The following is a 21,167-nucleotide window of genomic DNA, read 5'->3' as shown; positions in this document are numbered from 1 at the left end:
TCAGCTGTGGGTTTTCAGGAAGGAGTCTGCAGTCCGAACCACCCTATTTCCTCCTTCCTCTACTTGCTTTGCGCAGGACCTTTGAGGTGATGGCATTTTTCAGCCAGAAAACACAGGGTGTATTCAGCTCTGTGTTAAACTGACACAGGCAGTCCTGGTGTGAGGTATTTATTAGTGTCTTTAATTTAAGCCGTTTCTACGCTGCTTTGTCAGTGCTTCCCACTCAGAAGCGCACACTTCTGACAAGCATCTTGAGTAGGATGCTCAGGTGATCAAAACTTGAATCAGCAGCTTCTGTGTGGGAAGGAAATGGTTCTTTGCCTATAGGCAGGGGCCAGAGGTCAGTCAGTCACAAATTCCTCTGGCTGTTGCTTACAGGGGGATGGAGAGAGCGTGAAAAGGCTCGTGAGGACAGCTGGGGGCCTCCCCGAGACTCCAGGCCCCCTGGAGACCGCGAGTGGGACAGAGACAAGGACCGCGATGAAAACGAGAAGGACCGTGAATTCGACAGAGAGAGGGATTTTGATCGAGACGATCGTTTCAGGCGTCCCAGGTTTGACTCCTTTGTTTAAACACTTGAATGTTTCTGTTTAAAAAAAGTGCCTTGCTGTTTAAGAAATAATGGGCCATCACCTAGTGAGAGGAGCAGTGGCTAGGTTGTATGAAATGAAGTGCGTTAAGGCAATAAATGGATAGTGGCATTCTGGGGTCTTTTGGTTGGTTCTTAAGATGCTAACAGTTTACAGAATGAATCCCAAATGTTTCACTGCTTTCAAATATTTTATCACTTTGTACATTAAAAATGTTTCACGTTAGGCTCCAGAAAAAGAGAAAAGATTTTGGAAGTCGGTATATTAAATAGAGACCCCCTGGGCCTGAAAATGTGTTGTGATTTATTATCGCTTCTTTCTGCAGCAAAGGTAAACTGTTAACAGTTAGTCTTACGTTTTGAATGGCAACAGGGATGACGCTGGTTGGAGAAGAGGACCAGCTGAGGAAACCTCTAGCTGGAGGGATTCAAGTCGTCGTGAAGAATGGGACAGGGGTGGTCGTGACATGCGAGATCGCCGTGCTGATGACAGAGATCTACCCCCCAGAAGAGGACCACCGCTCAGATCTGACCGCGAAGAACGTAAGTTCGTTTTATCGTTCCTAAAGGCTCGCGTTTATTACAGGTCCTTCACGTTACTCTGGCAGTGCTAGGACGTGGTAAAATGGGAGTAAGTTTTGTTTTCAGCCACTTAAACTCTCTTTACATAAAAAGTAATGGAAAGAAGCTTTAGTGTATTGAGAACTTTTCTGTGAATCTTAAAGTTTCTTACTTCCTGCTCTTTGCTATCATAGTAGCAGTTCACATCTCAGTAGAAGGATAAGAAGGTTCTAAGTTTGCAGTTAACAGAGTAGCGTTATGTTAGGGGTGAATTAAATTCTTGTAGTTTAACTATCAAGACAGATGTCCCAGAAAATGTTTCTGGCTCCTTTCTCAAAACTGAGGAAAATATTTGCAAATAAGGCCTTACGGGTTTCACACCATTAATATTTATTTTTGATGTATAACCTATTTTAATTATGTACATTAACCAGGTTTAATTATGTACGTTCATTTATACTTTGCTGCTGCCTGGAAAAAAAAAAAGTAACAGCAAAGACGTTCAGCCTGAGATACCACATCCTCCAGTGCTGGACTTGTCCTGTTCAGAAGCTCGTTTGGTTTCCGCCCTGAGTGTTGGTGCTCCCCGGACGTGGGCACTGTCACGCAGCTGATCTCAGAGAGCAAACTGGAACACAACATGTCCTACAGGACTGCCAGCTGGTGGAAGGGCTGAGGGCTCTCAGGGTGGAGATACTTCTTTTAAAAAATATATCAGGAACTGTTTCGTTGTTTGACTGTCTGGTTTGGTATTGACAGCTTTGTTCACACATAGCTGGGTTAGAATTTTTAAACTCCTTTTGGTGGAAATGAAGAATTCTTCATGTAGTGAAGAACGCTGAAGGCCATCGTCAGTGGGGTTGTGTAATCCAGTGTCGTATCTACCTCTGATTTCAGTAGGCGGAACAGCAAGGTGCTGTCTTCTGAGACATCGAACACCTAAAGATTTCCACAACTGTTTTCAGTCAGGAATTTTCTGTTTGCAGGGTTCAGTCATTTCTAAGGAGATGCTTTTGTGCTTTTAATTCTGATAATATAAGGATGTATTTTTACATTATAAAACCATGTCCATCAATAGAACATTCTTATTGCAGTTAGCGTTTTAAAGATGACGCTTCAGTTGCTCACAGCAATCCTGAATCTGGAAAGAGGCTTGAGTAGTTCCTGGCTGTTACTTCACTATAAAATTAAGTTGTGCATTTGGCTGTCATCTTCATATTAGCTCTTGGCAAGATTGAGAATCAGTAAATCTGACTGTCAGTGCTAGGCTTGTTTGTTTAGACTCTTGCAGGCTGCTGGTTGAATGTGACAAAGGTTGTTTTATTGTCTCTTGTACTTGCAGCAAGCTCATGGCGGCGTGCTGATGATAGGAGAGAAGAACGTGGAGAAGAACGTGAAGCAGTTCGGCGATCAGCTCCTGCTCCTGCTGCTCCTCCAGCTGCTGCTCCCCCAGCAGCATCAAAAGATCGAGAAAGAGATGGGGAGAAGGAGAAGGGCTCCTGGAAAACAGAAAAGGAGCGTGAGCCTGTTCGTCGTACTAAAAATGAGACAGATGAAGAAGGGTGGACCACTGTACGACGTTAAGTGGATATCAAAACAGTTTAACCAATGTTTTAGCTTTGATTTGATTGAATCCACAGATTATATTTGTGCTTATAAACATTCTGAATTGGAATACTTTAACAAATGTTTTGAGGTAACATGAAAGCATGAGCTTGAATTACTTACTCATATAGATTGATCATGCACAAAACTCACAGCAGAAGGTTGGAAATCGAATGCCAGTTTTTGAAATTTCAAATGATGCTTATTTCATGGATCATTTGTTGCTAAAATAAAAAGAAGCAAGCCCAACAGCTGTCTTGAGTACTGCTTCTATCTTGCACCAAAACAAGCTGACCTTTTTATTTTTAGTCTTTCTTAATTCGGCATGGGGTATTATCGTCACCAAACATGCATATAAAAACACCTCTGTTCACACAGTGCAATTGCTGAAAAAGCAGAGCTATTTGCCATAATTAGAAAAAAAACAAGGGGGGGATACAACCCCCCTCTTTTTACAATAGGGATCTTTGAGGGCAGGCAGTTTGAGAGTCACACTTTATTACCTAAATTCAGTATGTTTAAATTGGAATTAAATACAATAAACATTATGAGCATTAGCTACACTGGGATATTTTCTGTAGATTTACTTGAATACATTACATGACGCCACGTTGCAGTCATTGTTCCAGTACCGTATACTGCTGCAGTGTACAACCACAGAACTTAAAGCTTCTACGATTTAAGTGTTTTGGTAAGCATATTGCGATGTATTTTCTGTTGCCAATAGCACAACTGCTTTTCCATTACTGGATAACTCATGCCTTTCAAGGATTTATAAATATTGTCATATTTAAAATGTGTGGTTTTGGAGAAGTTGTTGAATTTTTCCCCAATTCTTTGTCTTCAGGGTAAATTCTTTCCCTTTTAAAAAAAAAAAAGTGATTTGTAGTAATGGCTGTGTTGACTTCAATTTTGGGATGCAGATCAACAGTTACTATCTGGTCATACTGAGGCCGGCACAGAACTTGCTGCTGTGTGTTTCTTCGATGATAAATAAACAACTTATGGAATTAGCTTCTACAGTGTCTTGACTTTTTAGTAACTTCCCATGCTGTATTATAATGCCAAACAGCAGTTTTTTTTTGTATGCATATCTACTTTTGTACTGTCCGAAGGAGAAAGTGAGGAGCCCTGGGCTAGTTTCTTCCTGAGTTAAACCTTGTTTAATTGTAGTATGTGTGAACAAAAGTTATGTTTTTCTTCTTGTCCTTTTCTGAGCTTTCCAGCTCCTATTCACTGCTCAGGATAAATTTGCTCTCATACTCATCTAATGTGAGGGCCAGCTGTTTGTGCCACTGCAGCCTGTCACTTCAGGGCTTTGCTGACTGCCAGGATTCTCTCAGAGCCATGAGATTTTCTAAACAATATTTTTTGTGTGTGCCTCATGCAGTTCGTGGGTCCCAGGGCTGCTGTTGAGCTACCTGTTGCTGTACTTGTGTCAAGAATCACAGAATGACAACTGTTCAAAGGGACACCAGGAGGGCTCGAGGCCATCCTCTTGCTGTGAAGTCAGCCTGCATTACAAGAGCCATGTTCACCCAGGCCAGTCCTGAAAAGCTCCCAGGATAGAGGATGGAGACTGCACGACCTTTCAGGGCAACCTGTTCTAATGCCTGTCAGAAAGCTTTTTTTTTCTTTCTGTCCAGCTTCTACCTGATGCCTTTCATCTTCCTGCCCCTGCACTGCAGTGAAAAGCCTGATTTTATAACTTCCTTGTAGGTATGGTGGTTTTTCTGTTCTTTCCCTTCCCAAAACTTTCAAACATCCCTTTTCCCCAAACATTCCCTTCTCCAGGCTGGCCAAGCCCCCTTCCCACAGCTCCAGCCCCTGCTGGCCTTGTTGCCCTTTGCTGTAGTTGCTCTGGTTTGGCTGCATCTCCCTTACATGTGCACACAAGCTGGATGCAGCGATCAGGCTGAGGTGTGCTGAGTAGAGGGGCACAGCTCTCAGCCTGCCAGAGGAGCCCAAACCTGGAACACCCTAACTCAGGTACCGGAGCATCAGGTGGGAGCAATTAAAACCTTGCTAAGCCAGCCCAGATAACATCTGTTGCTCTTCCCCTCGTCCACAAAACCAGATGTTTTACTGCAGAAAGCAGCCAAGTTGGGCATCAGGTGAAGTCCATGCTGCCTGCTCCCAGTCACTTCCTCCTTCACACAGCCAAAAAAGCAGCTCTGAGATAACTTCTTTTGGGAGTTTTCCAAAGAACTGAAGCCCTGTCATCTGGCCGACAGCATCTCAGATGGTCCCTTTGGCCTTTTTTGAACATGGATGCAACATTTATCTCCAGTCATCAGGGAGTTATAAAGAGTGGTTCCATCTCCAGTTGTATATTTGTAATTGTATCCCAACAGCCAGAATTAGTTATGTAGTTAACGGTCATTGCACCAGAAAAAACTCTTCCAGGATCTGTTCTTAACTTACTTGAGCATGTAAGAATTTTAGGTGTGTGTTGGCAAGACCGGGCAGCTCAAGAGCAGATCTGCAAGATGAGCTACGCAGACATGCCTGTGTATTTGTTTTACTGCTTGATCATTTCAGAACACCAACTACTGTGGCAAAAGTTTGCCATGACCAGACCAGCTCTAACCAAAAGGCTGTGCACGTTTACCGCTCCTGCTCTTAGCAAGTCAACGCATTTAGTTGCGGCAGGATGGAGATTGTGCAAGCCCTTCTGTTTCTTGCTAATCCAGAAGTCCCTTGCTGCAAGGTAAGCTAAGCTTTGTTAGTTTTCCACCGCTGGCCCACCCAGAGGACAACGCACTGGTTTTTCTGCCTGTGCATTTGCAGATTTAGCACACTGCTCTTCAGGTGTATTAGACAATTATTTTTCCCCTCATAACTGTTAGCAGACTACCTCCAATCTGTATTTATCTATATATTTGGTGGGCCAAGCTGGCATGCCTAAGGGAAGTAAAGAAATTATAGCCATCAGAGCTCTGGTCAGCAGCAAGCCAGAGCCACCCTGCCCACACAGGGCTTTCACTAAAGCTGTGCACGCTCACCTGACTGCAGCTGCACCGAACCATCCACACACCTGAAGGCAGCACTGCCTTACAACAAGCCTGCTTTTTGCCCAGGCTCATAGCAGCTGAGGGCGATTACAGGCTGCCTGGTACTCTGTGCTTTCACCAGAGTATCACCATGGAAAAGGTTCCATCACTTACAGGATTTGGAATATTTCCCTGGAACAAAGCGATTCTCTGAGGATAAGAATTTGGGTTAAGCCAGCAGCCGTAACTCTGATGTGCAGATGCCTGCAGGGTGACAGTAGCATCGGGATTTTCTTAGATCTCTTCTGTGGAGCATAAAGTAGCTTCCAACCCAGGCTGCTTTTAGATTAAGCTGTATGCTGTTCCTAGGATTTAAGTTACTAACCTAAATTGTTTCCAGTAATTTAAGGAATCAAAACTATACATAAGCAGTATCTTCCGTAATTAAGAGTGACAACAAAGAGGCATGTTTCTGCTCACTCTGTGTTGCGAAGTGTGCTGGGGCACAGGAAATAGCTCCAGAAATTTATTTTAAAAAAACAACTCCTGAGAAGTTCAATCTTTCTAAGACACAGGCTTGTAAAGCTTTAAAGGGCAACTCAGCCTGAAGAACAGGCTCCGGCTGGATGACCACGTAACTTCGGGACCTTGCTGTCAGCTTTTTGCCCAGCCTGAGTGCTGTTACCTCCCCTCCGGAGCACGCTGCCTTTCCCCTCCCGCCCCAGCTGGTCTTTCCAAGCAACTGCTCTGCTGCCTTACCTGCCGGGGCCTGGATCCCACGCCCAGCACCGCGAGGCCTGCCACAGGCAGCTCCCGGCCTTTCCACAGCGGGCCCGCCCGCGCCGGGGAGCACGAGGAGACTCGGAGTCGTAGGCAGCAGAAGCCGCTGACACAAGAGCGGCTTTCTTCTGACACAGGCAGAGGGAAGGAGCAGGCGCTGCACGAGGCCAGCGCCGCCATCCGAGGCTGGGTGACGTTCTGGTGGCTTGGCAAACTCCCAGGCATTGCGATAGGACAGTCGCTACGGGGTAGCTTACCCTATAGACCAGGGAAGGCACGCAGTGTGTTGCTGACCTCCCACAGAGCCCCCTCAGAAAACACCTGAGAGCGCTTTTCTTAGGTCTTTCTTGCTTTTATGTCCGTAAACAGTCAACTGGATTAAAACGCATATACTCATCTTCAAAATTTCCACAAGAAGCTAACAAAAATACAAAACAGAATTCTTCCCATAGCATTACACTTGAGCTCAATTCCAATCTGTGGTGGATACAGATTAAACATATGTGGAACAGACATCACAAAATCAAACATACCTAAATTCTACCAGCTTACAAGAGCCTGTAGTGCAAGCCCCCCGAATGAGAGACGGTGCGCAGCTGAGACCTCGCACAATGGGAAGGCAGCTGCCATACCGCGAGCTGTCGCCACAGTGAAGTGTTATTTCATGCAAGTCCCTTTGCAGCTGATAATTAAACCTCCTGCTATCTTTGGAGCCGTCCGACGAAGATTTTTGAGAGACCACTTCCATAGCAAACCCTTTCCTCCCTCCTCACGGTTGCAGCTGCGCGAGTAACGCCTCTCGGGCCCCCTCCCAGCCCCTCCTGCACGCTCCGACTCCACTCCTGACCATTCTCTCCCCAGCACGCATTCTCCCACCCTGCTGGGCAGCTTTTCAAGAGGAATTCACCCAAATGACAGTTGCCTCTCACTCTCCAAGCTCCCCTTTCTGCTAGGACCCATCGCCTTTCTCAGCTTCCAGGTGACTCCCTAGGTACAGCCAACTACAGCAGAGCCCCTCGTGTCCAGAGGACCCCCACGCAAACTACAAGCCCGCTGCTGCTCCTCCTCCTGCCTCTGCCTCGCACTAAAAGCGGGTCCCGATCTCCTGAGGGCTGGAAGCGACACGGCCCTGTAGCAGCGCTCAGCACCAAGAACTCACGTCTTACCTTTTGTATACTCTAGCTAAAGGGTATTTGTTAACCACATGGGTAGATCCCTCCCACTTTGCAATGAGTTAAAGCCACATTCCCTCTCATCTTAAAAAACGTAAGACCCTCCCCTTCTACAGCTCTGCCACAGCGCTCAGCTTTGTCCAGGTCCCTTCGAGAGCCGCTGCCATCCTGTCACAAACACCAGCCGCAGCAGAGCCCGTTTCCTGCCATGCCTACTGCCTCCCTCCGCTACAGAGGGCTCACTTCGTGCCTCTGCCCACAGTCATCACCTTTCCAAGCAAGCACTTTGCTGCCTCCTCCTCCCAGACCCTCGCTAAAGCTGCACGCTGGGCACGGGGACCCGAGGCCGGAGCTGCCCACGGTCACGGGTGGCCGCGGGGCACTGCCCCCGGCAGGGCGCTGGGATGGAGGGGAGGAGGTGCTGCCCGCCGCACCTGTAACCGAGCACGGGTTCGATCGCAACTTCCCTCCCGGCTTTAGGATGGGTGAAGGAAAACAGCTCAGCTACTTAAAGACCCGACAAGCTGGGGGCTGGACCCTGATGAAGCCCAGCGCTGCCGATGGGCACCCTGCAGGAGCAGCAACCGGTCCCAGGGGGGCAAGGAGGGTGCTGGCGGCCGCTTCCCCACCCGGGGCGATGCGGGCAGCAGGAGGGGGACCCCACAGCGTGCAGAGGAGCCGGGCCGCCCCCTCCCCAGCCTCCCCCTCCTCACACCTGGCAGGGCACGCTGCTTTCTCCCCGACCACCCGCAGCCCTCCGTCGCGGCTCCCACGGAGCCGAAGCGGGGCGCCCACGCCGCGCTGGAGCCGCCCGCCGCCCCGCAGCCTAGCGGCCCTTCCTGCCCAGCGCCGCCCGGGCGTGCCGCAGCTGCTTGGCCGCCTGCATTTTGGACAGCGGGCAGTACTTGATGGTGTGGGCATTGTCCCCGCTGGCCCCGCACAGGGGGCAGGTGTAGCGCCGCAGCACCGGGCACAGGACGCGGCCGTCGGGTCCCTTGAGGATGTGCGTTGTGTAGAGGGCCACCGCCTCCTTGTTGTTCCTGCAGAAGACGCACACCTGCAGCTCGGGCTTCAGCAGCCGCCCGGCGGCCCGCGGGTGTGCCGGCAGCCGCCCCGCCGCCACCACCACGCTGCCCCAGGCGCGGGGCGAGCCGGCCCGGGCCCCCTCCGCCCCGGGGCACTCCAGCAGCACCGCGGCGGGGCCGCCGCGGCCCGGGAAGGGGCTGAGGTCGGCGAAGCGCTCCTCCAGCAGCCCCTCGCCGTGGTGGTGGTGGTGGTGGCCGCACAGCTCCAGGTCGTGCAGGTCCAGCGCGCCCTCGAAGTACGGCCCCGCCGCCTCCTCTTCCTCCTCCTCTTCCTCCTCCTCCTCCTCGGCCGGCGCCGCCACCACCACGGCGGGGGGCTCGGCAGCGAAGCCCTTGCCGGGCCGCACGGCCTTAGTGATGAGCGTGGCCAGCCCCAGGTAGTCGTTCCACGAGTTGAACACGTTCCCGCAGGCGCTGTGGCTCCGGCCGCCGTAGCGGGAACCCGGCAGGCGCTCCACGGCCGGGAGGTGCCGGTGCTGCTCCAGCGCGCCGCCGGGAAACGCCTCCATGTGGCACGGGGAGGGCGCCGCCGAGGCCGCCTCCCGCCCGCCCCCGCGGCCCCTCGCCCGCCGCAGCTCCGCGCCCGCCGCCGCCGCCTCCTCCTCTGGGAGCGCGCGGCCGCGCGACGCCTCTTAAATAGGGGCGGCGGGGGCGCGAGGGGGGCGCGCGCCGCTCTCCCATTGGCCGCCGGGCAGAGCCCCCTCCCGCTCATTGGCTGAGGGGGCGGCGGGGCGGGGGGCGTCTGAGGGGAGGGGGGGGCGCAGGTGGCGCGGCACGTGCGCGCGGAGGGGCGGGGGCGGCGGGGCCGCGCGTGGCAGGGGTCGGGCCCCCCCCCCCCCCGGTGGGGGTGGGCGTGTTGTTACGGGCCCAAAGCTGCTGCTGGCACCCGAAAAAACGCTGTTAGTGCCCCAAAACTACTGCTAGTACCCCCAAAGCTGTTATCTGTACCGTAAACCTACTGTTAGTACCCAAAAACTACTGTTGGTACCCAAGAAACTATTATTAGTACCCCAAAACTACTGTTGGTACCCCAAAAACTACTGTTGGTACCCAAACAATTAATGTTAGTACCCCAAAAACCACTGTTAGTACATAAACAATTACTATTAGTACCCAAAAGCTATTGTTAATGTCCAGAAACTATTGTTAGTACCCAAAAAACTACTGTTAGTACAGAAAAAATAATTGTTAGCACCCAAACAATTACTGTTAGTACCCAAAGAGCTATTCTTGGTATCCAAAAAATACTATTAGAACTCAGAAAGCTACTGTTAGTACCCAAAAAGCATTTGTTAGTACCCAAGTGCCGTTAGTTCCCAAAATGAACTGCTAGTACCCAAAAAACTATTGTTAGTACCCTAAAAGCTACTGCTAGTACACCAAAACTACTGCTAGTACCCCAAAACTACTATTCGTATCACAATAGGAATTGTTAGTACCTGCAAAACTACTGTTAGTACCCCAGAAGGAATTGTTAGTGCCCCCAGAATTACTGTTAGTACCCAAAAACCCACTGCGAGTTCCCTAAAACCTGACAAATTTTTGGGATGGGCTCAGGAGAGGCCTGAGCACGCCCCCTGTGCGTGAAGCCGGGTTCAGGCCCAAAACCGCGGGGCTGAGGCCTCGTGCCCAGAGAGCCCAAAGCGTCCCGGACTTGTGCTTCCCCACGGGGTGGAGGGGGTAAAGGCACGCCTGCAATTAAAATCGTGGTTAATTTCCAGCCGTGGTGAGGTGAGAGCACCGCTTGGGCACGGGGCCTTCACCCATCGCAGCGAGAGAGCCGCCGCGTGTCAGGGGGCCGCGGCCTGCTCCTTGGCGTCCTTCGAAGGTGGCTTGGGTTTGCCCGGGCTTTTCTTTACAACCCCCGCGGACACTAAGGCGGTGTCTATTTGACGTGGGAGATGTCCACAAGCCGCCCCAGGAGGCTGGGGAGTTCCCAAAAATGCCTTTTAAAAGTGGGCTTCAGTGCCGCTCTCGGGTGTTTTTCTCCTCCCCGCCGCAGTACCGAGGAGCGGCTCGTTTCTGACAGCACCACAAACACACCGGTGTCTGCGGGCAGAGGGAAGAGGTGCCCCGCGCTGCTTGGGCTCCCAGGCTGGCGTTCAGTGATCCTTTCTAAAGCTTTTGGCTTAACAGATGATGCTTTTGTTTGGAAAGCCGAAGTTTATAGTACAGAGCTATCCTGTTCGGAAGATTGAAAGCAGCTGGTGGGACTAACGCGAGCGAGCTAGGTTTTAATGAGATACAAACACGAGTCATGAAAGCAAAGCTTCAGCCCCGGGGCCTCGGAGGCTCCAGCGGTGGTGTGAGAGCACCCCCAGGCTGAACGCCCTGGGCATTCAGGGAGAGGGGTGCAGGGCTGGTGCTGGAGGGGCTGGGGGGATCGGGGGGGCACCAGGGCTTGCCCTCGTGTGGGGTTTCAGGGAGAAATGCGATGAATCCGCTCCAGCCCTTTTTACTGGCAAAGCCCGACGGGTTAGGGAAGTAAAAGCCAACCCTGAAAGACAGCTTGGGCTCTGGGACTCTTGCTCTGAAGACGTGCTCGTGCTTTTGCCGTGTGGAAACGTTTGCAAACCCTCCTCCCGACCCGTGCTGCACCCGGCGTGCCAGCCCTGCACAAGCGGGCACCTGGCGGGTTCTGGAGCAGGGCGCGAAACGTCTCCGTGGGGCAGACCACAGCCCTGCTTTGGAGGCACGAATGATGACATCCGTCATCTCCATACATTTTGGAGTTGCATGACAGTCCTCAGGCAACTGCAGCAAATGTTTACACAGGCAAACGGAGCTGGTGGGGGGTGTCATGTATTTTTAGCTGACTTTTAATTTGATTCAGCCATCGAAAACCCAGAGCAACGCACAGCGCGGCGGTAGCCAGCTCTCTAAGAAATGCTGCTCCACCTCTTTGCAAGCAACTGGAAGGAGCCAAGGGAAAATAATAAGGTGCTTCCAAGAATACATCATTGCCTGATGAAGGGACACCAGCAATTGGAAAAGAAATTAAAGAATCACGCTTTCATTTGTATTGTTATCTCTGTAGGAATGTCAAATGTGAGAAGGAGAAGCCCAAATTTAGGGTGCCTGCGCAGTAGATACGTGCAGCGTGATACTGCCTTTAGTTGTGCCATCACGTACTCTTTTCTCACGCTATTGCTGCCGTATATTTTGAGCTATTATTTTCCTGGATATGCAACCACAGCAGAAGTGTTCATGGGGGTAAAGCCAGAGGAGGCAGCTGTAGGCCCCCAGTGCAGCAGAACTAGGCAGTGGCTCCCAGGTCTCAGCGCTCACCGAACCCCCCCAGCTCTGCAGCTGTGTCTGTTCTGGGCTCACGTGGGGAGCTGGGCTGCAAGAGCTGCATCCGTCATCTCAGGCCAGCCCCGTGAACACGCAAGAATGAACAGTCCTGAACAACCACGGACTGACAAGTGCCACCAGCTGAAGGACCTGGAGGAGAACCCCGAAGATCTGGCTCGTCGCCTGGGGACCGGACCAGCTGGGAGCTGAGCAGGGTGGCGAACCCGAGCGGTACGCGATCTCGTAAGCAATGTGCACACCACAGCAGAAAATTACACAGGCAACTGAAATACGGCTCTGACTGACTGATTTTGGAGCACTTAGCTTTCCAGCAAAATGGCATCCTTTTCCCTGCTTCAAGCAGATCCTTCTACAGCAGCTTCTGCATCCTGCACGGCTGAACCTGAACCGTCAGCAGACGGCTGTGGTCGCAGCAGCAGGCGTGCAGGGCTCACACTTCTCACCCTTTCCTCAGTAATTCTTCAATACATAAAAATGGGCTTTTGGATGAGCTGTGGAGGAGTTGAGCAGCAGGAAGAGAGCTGAGGTTTCTGTCATTTTGGGTCCCTGAGGCTCTGCAGAAGCTGGTTCTTCCTGGTGCTCCCAGCTCTTAGCCCCAACAGCAAATAAGAGGAGAACAAACTTGCCCATGTTTTGGGGGCTGCCAGTGCAGAGTGGGGAGAAACTGATTTTCCTCTCCCCACAGAGTTTGCCAGCTGAGGCTGAATTTGTTTTCAAGGGGCAAAATGTTTTCTGGACACAGACCGTTTTATATCTTCAAACTGAAAGCACGGCTGAAAATGTTGGAAACATTTGCTCTTTGCAAAAACATCAATCCATTGCACGGCTGTTTTTACAATCAAAAATGTATCCACTTGGATTATAGTGGTTGATAAACAGTAGAAGCTATCAGCTCTTCTGTTCTCTCTTTCAAATACGTTGAATTTAAAGAATGTAAAAGTCCCAGACCATAGCCATGGTTTTGACTTGTCCTTTCAAACTGCTGCAGAACACAAACACAGGCCAAGAATCAAATGTTTATCAGCAGGAGCATATTTTTCCTGAGGATACAGTAACTCACATTCATGTCTCACGGAGAAGAATGTCAAAGTAGCATGGAAAATTATGTATCCTGTTTATTAGAAAATCAAACGGTTTTATGAAAACTGAAAGGTCTTTTTTTTTTTTTTTTTTCTTCTTGAGCAATTTCTGCATTTTACAAATACATCGGGGCAGTGTAACAAATGCTGTAAGCATTCAGGTTTCTAAAGGCAGAGCGAGGTTTCCCTCTTACAGCAAATCAAATTCACTTCTGTAAAGATCCTGCAAACTTGAAATAGCACGGCAAACTTGCTCGTTTTACAGTTTTATAGTGAATTGAATTGAACTCTACATTATTGGACTTTACTGTTGGGTATTTCTGCTAGATGTATTAGATCACTGAAAGATAGAGCGGCATTACTTCATTACGTGCTGTAACTGTGGCTCCGTTCATCGCTGTCTCCAGGGTGAGGGCTCCATTTCTTGTCTCCGGCGGGGAGGCGCTCAGACTGCTGCATGCACCGAGGTCTGTCGTGCTCAGAGCAGCTGCGTGTCGGTGGTGCCTGCTGCTGGAGCCTCTTGGAGAGCTGTGGTGGTGTTTTGGAGGTGTCACGCGTCTAAACCTGGGGTGTCGCCTGGCCTTGCCTGCACACAGCGCTGCTTCATGCGTTCCTGTAACTCCGGGCAGCGACAAACGTGGGCAAACACGCAATGTGTGCTTACCGCCAAAGGCCTTGCGACAGCGCTTGCGGTTTTTCTCAAAGCTGGTGGAATCTGCAGAGTTTTTGAGCAGAAGAGCAGAAACGTTACGATGGCTTGCCATGCAGAGTGAGATCCTGTTCAGTCGATATCACTGATGAAACCCCCACTTACTTGAAGAGGGAGGCCACGAGTTTCCACGCTGCCTCCACCACGTGCACGCCTGCGCTTTTTTGTGTCCTGTGCAAGGTCATGGAGATCTGAGGCCAGACCAATGAGGACAGGAAACAGCAGAGGCTTTCAGTTTTGGAAAAGTCTTTAAATTCATTGAGAAGAGTATTTCAAATAAAATTTTGGCTAGACACTCTACATTCCTTTGTGTATTCCTGCTCTCCAAAAATCACTGCTCCAAGATGTACTTGATAGGGCTTGACACTTGCACGAGGATTTATTGCTCTGAGTTTCTGAATTGGTTCTGAACCTGAATTAGCAAATGGTAGCGCATATTTCTAATAGTGACAAGGATTCCAGCAGAATTCCTGAGGTCTGCCTGGCTGATTAAATGCAGCGAAGACTCCTGCTAAGCTCCTAGCCAGAGCCAGCCATAGCCAGGGCTTTAGGATCACCGCAGATTCAGTTCTGAAGCCTTTTTTATTGTGTGAAATGTTACCAAGCAGAAGACGTATATACTAGCTGTTCCATATAAGTGTCATATGCACACATAATACAGTCGATAAATTCCTGATATATTAATTTCACATGGTGAGGATAATAGGATTTCTTCTGACAACTTGATTAAATTTGTAAGAAAAGTCCTAGTGAAAAAAAGTTATTGCATTTTTGTCAGGCTGATAAGTATGATTTAACTGCAAGAGAAAAACAACCAAAAAATGAGGCTTGCACTTGGAAGCTCACGCTCTTGTCTTCTGTTTTGTTATTTTGCAAAAGGAGTAAACAGAGAGTTTCCCATCGTTTTGTTTGCCTGGTGGTGCTTGTTTACTTAATCTGAGATTGAAGTTGTCTTTATCGTGAAGAGCAGTGATGGGCAAGAAAATAGTGAAATGACTAAAGAATGCTGAAGTTGAGAAAATTTTTAGTCAGTCTAAATGTTTTATAATTCTGATATCTGTGGGGTATTTTTGTCTTCTCAGGATTCACAGTAAACTTCAAGGTCTAAGATTTTGGGGAAAGGAGGCCTTCAGCAAAGGCTCAGCAGCCTGAGATTTTCAGCAGACACGGCAGGGGCGCATCCCTTGCCTCATGGTGCCTGTACAGCCAGCCAAAGCATCATGCACGGGAGCTGTCATCCACCTCTCACCGCTCTCCTTGACCCAGCTGCAGGGCTGAGTCGTCTTCTGCTGGCCCACGTGCAGGCCCCACTGCTCTCTGACACCACCGGTGCCTTTGCCGCAGGGGGAGAAGCTTCAGCAGGAAGGTCCTTCACTCCTTCAGGGTGCCCCAGCGATGCTTCAGGAGCCTTGCTGTCAGAAAAGCGAGGTGCCTGGCGAGGCCGGGTGCTCCTGCACACACAGCTCTGTGCACAGCCGTGGGTCAGGGGACTGCAGTTTGCAATTTGGCATTTCACATCCCCCAGGAGCCTGCACTGAGTTTCCAAACTCTTGTGCTCCTGTACTCTCGCAAATCTGGAGTCCGACCCTGAGAGCACAACGTCGTTCGTGTTTTCAGCAAGAACTGTTTTGTTCAAGCCTTTGGGTGCTTTTGAGTTTTTTTTTTCTTCCTGAAGGGATAAACTACTAATTATACATGGAAATTGTACCTCAAAGATCCATCTTAATAATATAATTGTAGTAGCAAAGCAACTGGTATGATTATGTGCATCATTGCACTTTTCAGCCATTAACCAGCTTTTCTTGGTTAATGAAGTTAGTAAAACCTAGAATGTGCTGTGCTGGAATATATCCAGTGGAATCTCATTATCACCTACAAGCCTTTGTAATTGGGGTGATAATGTGTAAAATGTTATATTGCTGATAAATGAGACACGATTAAGGGAGGGCAAAGTTCTGCTCTCAGGCACACGTGACAGATCCTGGGGTGCTGGTGTGTGTCTGTGGCGTGCCTGCAGCCCCGTGTCCACCTCGGTGGTCGCGTTTCAAGGCAGATGAGGTGCACTTGGAGCAAGTCCAGCAGTGAGACTAATGAGAGCTGTGACCTCTCAGGAAAGGTGCAAAGGATTGGTGCTGCCGAGGCAGGAGGAGGCTGCAGCGAGGCATGATAATGGTCTTAAATGCCTTCAAAGAAGGGAATAATCTGTTCTCCATGATCCTGTTGGATAGGACACAGAGGAATGGGCTTTTGGCACAGTGAAGGCAGTTTACATTGGTTATTAGGGAAACACAGAAAGGGTAGTTAAGAACTGGTATAGATCGCTTGGACTGGGGTGCATCGAGGGAGCACCCACCATTTGCAGGAGCCAGGAGGAGGTGAGGGAGGGGGCTGGAAGTGAAGGTGAAGGCGGTGCTGGGATGGCGGTGGCCTGGGTGTGATTGCAGGGTGTGATTCAGGCAGTGGGCAACTGTCTATTTTCAGTTATGTTAACCTAGGACTGATCTCAACATTATACTCTCCCTGGAAACACCAGTAGTCTTCAACCAAGTCATCCCTTTACCTTCTGTCTTCATAAACTAAACAGATTTTGCTGCTGGATCTGGGACTGTAGTGGCTGTTCTCCCATCCTTCATACTCCTTTCTGAACTCTCGAGCAGAAATGACACCAGGAATGCCAGGGGCAGGGGATGTCTGCTTTGTTTTGCTATGGTAGTATGCTCAAATATCGTGTATGACTGAGTAGGAACATAAAAATAGGTACAGACCAAAGGTTCATCTGGCTCGTAATCTTGTTTCTGACAGTAGCTTGTAGTAGGTGGATACTGAAGGGTGATATTTCCCTGCCTAGCCCCCTCCTTATCTTTTGCCAGCTTTTAAAAATAAAGGTGCAATCTGAAATTCCAAGCGAAGCCTTTGGCATTTATATGTTTCTGCTGTCTAAATGGTGCCTTACGCCTGCAGCTTTCCAGCATTTGCATTGTGTGCTGCCCAAGGAGTTAAACTGCGAACCAGAAGATCTGTATCTCTGGTAAGGTTCTGGGAAGGGATATTTTTAACTCACAGCGGGGCCCCGAGGAGGCAGGGTGAGAGCTGCAGCCCTGTGCTCTGGGGAAGGGCCTCATCAGCAGGGTGAGGAGCCGGCTGAGGCTGCCTCACACCCCAAAAAGGCAGCGGGAGCAAACATGGGGCCCTGCCAGGTGCTGCCGGAGCTCGGGCTGTTAATACAGCATCCTTAACACTGGCTCTGCTTCTGTGATGTTCAAGTTGTGCTTGGCTGACCAGCTACTGCGATCCCCGCGCTGGCTGTACCGTCAGCGTTGCCCACGCCGAAGCCCTGCCTCCACCACGTGGAGCTGGGCGGCTCGATGTGGCTGCACCGAGGCTGATGTTGCTGGTCCCATGGCAGTGACTAACCCTCTCCCTCGGTTATCACTCCCTGCTATTGTGTCACCTGCAGCTTTGTTAGAGCATGGTTTCACGTCGTCTTCCAGTAAAGATGTCACAGCATTGAGCTCAGAACAGATCACCACGGAGCTTCTTGGAAGCTACAGAGTGAAGGTTCCTTCTTTATGTTTGTGTTTTGAGGTTTGTCAGCTGGTTTTGGGGTTACTTGGGGTGTGCCAGGTTAGTTTTGCACTGCTCTAGTTTCTCAGTCAGTGAAGTTTATTAGCTTCAGTGCCATGCAGCCCTTTGTTACACTGAGGTTAGTACACATGTCAATGCCCTTCATCATCTTGCAGTTAAAGGACACCGAGCTAGTTCAGTAGGGCGTACTTTCTGTAAACACATGCCAGAGTTTATGCACTGCTGTCTTACTGCAGCTGTTGGGCTGCTGGGAGGATGAGTGGGTGGGCGTTTTGGACCATTCCAGTAGCAGCCTAACTAAAATAAGATACCATTGCGTGTCACAGATTTTTTTAATTATTATTTTTAATAGAACTTCCATGGAAAATGCAAGATTTTCAAAGATAGAGTCAGTGCTAGTAGGATAAATGTATATGTTTAAGTTTCAAGCCAGTGCTGGCATCCCGATAGCCAAAGACATGCTTGCTAGTGGTGGGCAAGGCTGGTGGTGAGGAAACTTTTAACTGCTATCGAAGGAGGTGAGGAAAACCTTTGCTTTAAGGACCTGAGAGTAAAAGCAGAGCAAAGGGAGTCAGCAAGAAGGTAGAGATAAAACGGAGAAAAACCACACAAATGTAAATGCAGATTTCCAGAATGTCCTTAGACCCTGATCCTTTCAAAGGACAAGTTCATGAAATTCTGATCCCGCTGAAATTAATGGGGAAACTCCTGCTAACTTTATCCTTATTTATCCATTTATTGCTATCATATCATTAAGGTAATTGAGACATGAAGAGCCATATTGACAAAGTATTTAACTTTTTTTTTTTTGTCTTATTATATAGGTAAAAAGAGCAAAAGATCAAAATCGTGTTCATAACTTCTCACTGCTAAAGAAGGGTAAGACCCGTGTGCTCTGGTCATGTGTTGTTTTTCTTGGTATAAGGAAAGGAGGGAGGGAAAAACCCAGGGTGGGGGCCCTCTCTTGGCATTTAACTGCATACTTTCTGTTGTTGTTGTTGTATTTTTTATATAAATATCTATTTGTTATTATTATTTTTTTCCAACAATTTGCCAGTTTTGGGCACATAAAATGTTGTTTGTAAGTGCAGGAAAGCAAAAATACTTGTCCACAGGTATGTTCAGTTGTGCGAAGATTCCTCTACCATGCAGATTTCCGGAGGGATCGCCTTTATTTTCTTGGCAGCTTTGTCTTGCTACCAAAGATTATAGCATTTGAGATTAATATGAATGCTCTTCCCATTAGGAAAATAAACAAAAACAAAATAAAAAAAGAGAGAGAGAGAGAGAGAGAGAAAATGTGAATAAACACCATTGTTTCCAAAACTAATAAACAACTTTCCTCTAAATTTAACACCCAAATGTTATAAAAATTGAAGCTGAATGCTACTGAAAGCCAATATTATTGAAATGATCTTGTACAAGGTTCTAAAATAACAATGAACAGCACAGAGATTTGGTTGGATTTTTCTTTAAGTTTACGATGCTCCTGAGAGCCAGGTACATATTACATGTGTGTTAGAACCTAACTGTATCCCTTTGAAAACAATACACTTGTAACTTGTACACTTTTACTGAAATTGAAGGGTTTCACACATGTGGTACTCATCAGCACTCGAACAACAGTTTTAAAACCTTATGGTTAGTTGAAAATGTTTCTTAGTGTTGTCTCAGTGACCATAGCTGTCAGAACGATAAAGCTGGAGTGTCTCAGCCTTCTTGAGATGAAGCAATTCAAAAGACACATTTTACCATTTTTATAGTGTTCAGAATTTGTGAAAATTTTTTACAGTGACACTATTTTTTTAGTGAGACTTGCCAAGTTGTAACCAGCTCTAGAGATGTGCTGTTCCTCACAAAAACATCACAACATACACTCACCATCGCGGAACCCAGATGGTTTTATTTAGATAGTTGCTTCGATCGTGGCTGACATTGTGGTGTGGAGGAATGGTAGCGAAATGGCAAGCCTGCAAGAGAGGGAATGGGAATGAAAGAGATTTCATTCATCTGCAAATGAAAAGAGAGGTGAAACCCGTTCTAGGACAGATTTGCTTCTTGTTACTGGAGTTTTATCACCTACCAGGAACCCTTCTTTTTGCCATTACCGGTGCGGATGGCTGACAAAGTAGCTGTGTTGTTGCTGCAGCTTTCAGCAATGTCACAAAGCATCATGACACCGGAATGCAAACATGTTCAATGTGCTTTCAAACATAATAATATACGAGGATCCAAGTTTCAATGCAATGAAACAAATAGGAATTTAGTGAATTCTTCTTAAATTCTATCCTGTGGCCAGGACTCTTGTGAATTCAGTTACAGAGTCTTTGACTTACATTCAGCCAGCTTTGCTAGCAAGACCCAAGGACAGCTACTAATTTTTAATATGTAGAGGATTTGTATAAAGTCCAGAATTGAACGATATAGTCTGTGCAGGATTGTGTAGGTGGTGGTGATTGTTTTCCTCTGCAGCTGAATCTTTGGACGTTTATTAAATGCTGCCTGAAATGTCATCTGAGGGCAGGCTTTGTACCTCGTGCTTGCTAGCAGTGGTGCCCTGCTGCAGATAGCTGCATCTACTTGAATGAGATTGTATGCTTCATAAAATATTCTTCATAGTGAGAGAAGATATTGTGTGCTGGATGTTTATAGGATGTTTAATACGGTTATTCTTATATTACTGACTTTTATGTCTTCGCAAAACAGCTACAATACCTTCTTGATGGGCTTCCGTTGTTTTCCTTCACGGCTTGCTGACACGCTAAGAAGAGATCAGACATGTTTTTATGTTATTGTAACAAAAAGAGTTCCATGGAAATGGCAGTGGGTGCTCTGGGGAAGACCCCGGGTGGCCGGAGGTCAGAATTTATCCCACAGATGAAGGAAGGGAGCGCAGGCGGGCCCCGCTCCTAGGCCCAGCGTCCCCTCACTGCCTGTTGGCAGCCATCTCGCGCAGACCTGTGTCAGGCCGTCTTTAGGCGAACATCCTGCAAACTGTGTGTGACGTTAAGTTACGGCAGCTGTAGGCCGTTCACAGAGGCCGTCTGTGTGTGCCATGCATAGCTGGACGTGTGGCTGTGGCACAGTAGGAAAGCTGGCCCGGCCGCAGCCTCCGTCTTCGCTCCTTGTAGTGCCAAAAAGGGATGTCTTTCATCCGTCGGCTGAAGGCAGGGGTCCTGCCCCGGTGATGAAGGCGGGCAAATTACTTACAAGGACACTTGGGGGAAAAAAAAAAAAGCACTTGGCAGTGTTTTACCTACTGCTGTCTGCGGTGAGCCCCTTCACCAACGTGAGGGAAAGAGATAAAACCCAACAAACTCTTAACCACCCTGCAGCCACCGTCTCCTCCTCAGCCTGATTACTTTATTGGTTTTACTGATTTCTACTTAGTTATTTGCTTTCTCTTCTTGTTTATTTGTGACTTTCTCCCGGCAACAGTGGAGAGAAAATGTTATTTCATTGTTTCTTTCAGAGGCAAATCTGATAACGGCGACACAAACTGTCAGGAGAATTGGTGGGCCGGAGGAACACCTGACACTACTCATTTGGCTGAAGTGGAAGAGCTCGCAAGCTCCCTGGTGCTGTCAGGGACTGCAGAAATCCCTGTGGCCATGGGGGCTGTTTCTTCGGGAGGTACAGTATTTGTAAGTGCAACTGCAGCGCCCTGTGGCATATGTTTGTAAGCTGTGAAGAA

General features: G+C 48.6%; 2 protein-coding genes across 2 annotated transcripts in view; one reads left to right on the top strand and one right to left on the bottom strand.

Moving 5' to 3' along the window:
* The window catches only part of EIF3A (eukaryotic translation initiation factor 3 subunit A), a 33,007-nt gene extending 29,239 nt beyond the window's left edge, over positions 1–3,768 (top strand). Inside the window, exons 20-22 of the mRNA XM_083843467.1 lie at positions 379–553; positions 963–1,132; positions 2,493–3,768. Of these exons, the coding sequence (XP_083699593.1) occupies positions 379–553; positions 963–1,132; positions 2,493–2,734 (587 nt within the window). The 3' untranslated portion in view covers positions 2,735–3,768. The remainder of the gene's footprint in view (positions 1–378; positions 554–962; positions 1,133–2,492) is intronic.
* Positions 3,769–7,043: 3,275 nt separating this feature from the next.
* Positions 7,044–9,383, bottom strand: NANOS1 (nanos C2HC-type zinc finger 1). The gene has a single exon (XM_083843471.1). It carries the CDS (start codon positions 9,292–9,294, stop codon positions 8,527–8,529), a length of 768 nt encoding a protein of 255 aa, XP_083699597.1. The 5' UTR covers positions 9,295–9,383; the 3' UTR covers positions 7,044–8,526.
* Positions 9,384–21,167: the final 11,784 nt, after the last annotated feature.

Source organism: Anser anser, assembly GCF_964211835.1.
Source record: "Anser anser genome assembly, chromosome: 7".
Lineage (NCBI taxonomy): Eukaryota > Metazoa > Chordata > Aves > Anseriformes > Anatidae > Anser > Anser anser.
The sequence above is the reverse complement of the archived record's forward strand: the minus strand, read 5'-3'. Positions and strand labels throughout refer to the sequence as shown.

Bases quoted from the DNA above. Each gene is read 5' to 3' on its own strand.
- NANOS1 (XM_083843471.1), bottom strand. From the start codon at position 9,294: ATGGAGGCGTTTCCCGGCGGCGCGCTGGAGCAGCACCGGCACCTCCCG.